The following is a 2500-nucleotide window of genomic DNA, read 5'->3' as shown; positions in this document are numbered from 1 at the left end:
TTCAGGCAGAAGTGCAGACAAACTTTACTGTGACTCCGCCAACTTGCAAACGCACAAGACTCTGACACGACCAGATGCAAAGGAACAGAGGGGTGTAGAGCAGAACTAACAAGGCAGGAAGTGCAGACCAAATAAGGGCATGGGCAAAGACAGTCACATGACAGCAGACAGGTAAACACAGAGCACCTGGGGAACAGCAACAACAATATACAAAATGGCCACCAGGGTGGCACAAAGGCAGTCAGTCCCTGCAGGGTCCTGACAGGTACAATTTGAGTAGTTTGTTTTTAATAATTCACGTGTGTGTGTGTGTGTGTGTGTGTGTATATCAGAGGCGCGTCTGGAGAAGAACCTGGTGGCCACCTTCCTGTTGGTGTTGAAGCACTTCCTCCAGAGGCACCCCATCAACCAGGAGAGTCTCCTCCACACACACGCCGTCGCTACACTGGGGGGACTACTGCAGAGGGTCAGTCACACACATGCACACGCGCACACACACACACACACACACACACACACACACACACACACGCACGCACTGGCTGCACGCATTTTTCATGTCTCTCATGTTCAGCTCTCTCTGTTCAGTGTTTTCATCATCACTGTGTGAAGGTCACTCCCTTAGGGAAACACACACCTTCATCTCTTTGACAGTGTTCATGGTCTGTTCTTCTCTTCTCTCTTTATCTGTGTTCACCCATTCTCTGCCCTTTTTCTGTTTCCTTATTCTCTCGCTTTCATTTCTCTCTTTCTTTCTGTTTCATCTCTCTCTCTCTTTCTGTTTCATCTCTCTCTCTCTCTCTCTCTTTCTGTTTCATCTCTCTCTCTTTCTCATCTCTCTCTCAATTCAATTTAAATATGCTTTATTGGCACGACAGATCATATGATGCATTGCCAAAGTGTTCACAGGAATAATAATAATTACAAAAGTAAACAAACAAACATATACAAACATTACAAACATTTACACTTCTCTCTCTCTTTCTATTTCATCTCTCTCTCTCTCTCTCTCTCTCTTTCTGTTTCATCTCTCTCTCTCTCTCTCTCTCTCTCTCTCTCTCTTTCTATTTCATCTCTCTCTCTCTCTCTCTTTCTATTTCATCTCTCTCTCTCTCTCTTTCTATTTCATCTCTCTCTCTCTCTCTTTCTATTTCATCTCTCTCTCTCTCTCTCTCTCGCTTTCATTTCTCTCTCTCTTTCTCATCTCTCTCTCTCTCTCTCTCTCTCTCTCTCTCTCTTTCTCATCTCTCTCTCTCTCTCTCTCTCTCTCTCTGTCTCACTGTTTATGCTTAATAATCAGCTGTGCTATGTTTTATATGTGGAGCTATGCAATGGTTATAAAAATGATGTATTATTTGTTTCCTTGTGGGTGACTGTGTGGTCATGTATTGGTATGCACATGTGTGAGTGTGTGTGTGTATGTGTGTGTGTATGTGTGTGTGTGTGTGTGTGTGTGTGTGTGTGTGTGTGTGTGTGTGTGTGTGTGTGTGTGTGTGTGTGTGTGTGTGTGTGTGTGTGTGTGTGCGTGCGTGCAGGTCCCTGCCTTTCTGGTGGATGTGAGTGTGTTAGTGGCAGTGCAACTCCTAATCGAGCAGGTGACGTTTGAGAAGAACACACACCTACTACAGCAGTTACACACACACCTCCTCTTCAACTTCAGCATCTGGAACCAGGGAGACTTCCCCCTTCGCATCGGTGAGTGTGTGTGTGTGTGTGTGTGTGTGTGTGTGTGTGTGTGTGTGTGTAAGAGAGAGAGAGAGGGGGGGGGCATAGAGAGAGAGTAAAATCATTATCAGTAAAAACCATTGTTGTGTGTTTCTTATGTCATTAACAAGTAATTCAACAGGACGTATATATCTGTGAGTATGTTTACATTTGTGTGTGTGTGTGTGAGAGAGAGAGCGAGTACATTTTTGTAATGGTGTGTGCACAAGCGCTGTGTAATAAAGATGTTTTTCGCATCTCACCCAGGTCATATCCAGTACATGTCCACAGTCATCAAAGACAGCAGGAAGCAGTTCAGGAAGAAATATGGAGTTCAGTTCCTATTGGACACCATTCGCCTCTACTATGGGTAAGACTACATCTCCCACATTCTGTTCCTATTTACAGCAGTATGTTTTTTTGTAGTTTTAGAAGTCCCAAAGTCACAACTCCTTGTAACTGTATTCTAGTAACTAAATTCTATGTTCTCTCTCTCACGCTGTCTCCCTCTCTCTCTCTCTCTCTCTCTCTCTCTCTCTCTCTCTCACGCTGTCTCCCTCTCTCTCTCTCTCTCTCTCTCACACACTGTCTGTCTCTCTCTCTCTTTCTCATGCTCGCTCTCTCTCTCTCTCTCTCTCATGCTCTTTCTCATGCTCTCTCTCTCTCCCTCTCTCTCCCTCTCTCTCTCTCTCTCTCTCCCCCTCGTTCTCTCTCTCTTTCAGGAGTAACCCTCGGGAGGGGGAGACCCTGAGTGATGATGACATCCGCACCATCCGCGCCTCCCTCTGCGGCCTCC

General features: G+C 45.4%; 1 protein-coding gene across 1 annotated transcript in view; it reads left to right on the top strand.

The window, feature by feature from the left end:
- The window catches only part of nbeal1 (neurobeachin-like 1), a gene marked incomplete at its 5' end in the record, with an annotated part of 45764 nt that overhangs the window by 273 nt on the left and 42991 nt on the right, over positions 1–2500 (top strand). Inside the window, 4 exon segments of the mRNA XM_076302840.1 lie at positions 333–466; positions 1536–1695; positions 1972–2074; positions 2427–2500. The exon segment at positions 2427–2500 is cut by the window's right edge and continues 86 nt beyond it. Of these exon segments, the coding sequence (XP_076158955.1) occupies positions 333–466; positions 1536–1695; positions 1972–2074; positions 2427–2500 (471 nt within the window).

The sequence above is a fragment of the Alosa pseudoharengus genome, unplaced genomic scaffold, assembly GCF_046254945.1.
Source record: "Alosa pseudoharengus isolate Yale_2024_CS ecotype anadromous, Long Island Sound unplaced genomic scaffold, YU_APseudo_1.1 YU_APseudo_1.1_scf_24, whole genome shotgun sequence".
Lineage (NCBI taxonomy): Eukaryota > Metazoa > Chordata > Actinopteri > Clupeiformes > Clupeidae > Alosa > Alosa pseudoharengus.
Note: the sequence above shows the minus strand (reverse complement) of the source record. Positions and strands in the feature narration are given on the sequence as shown.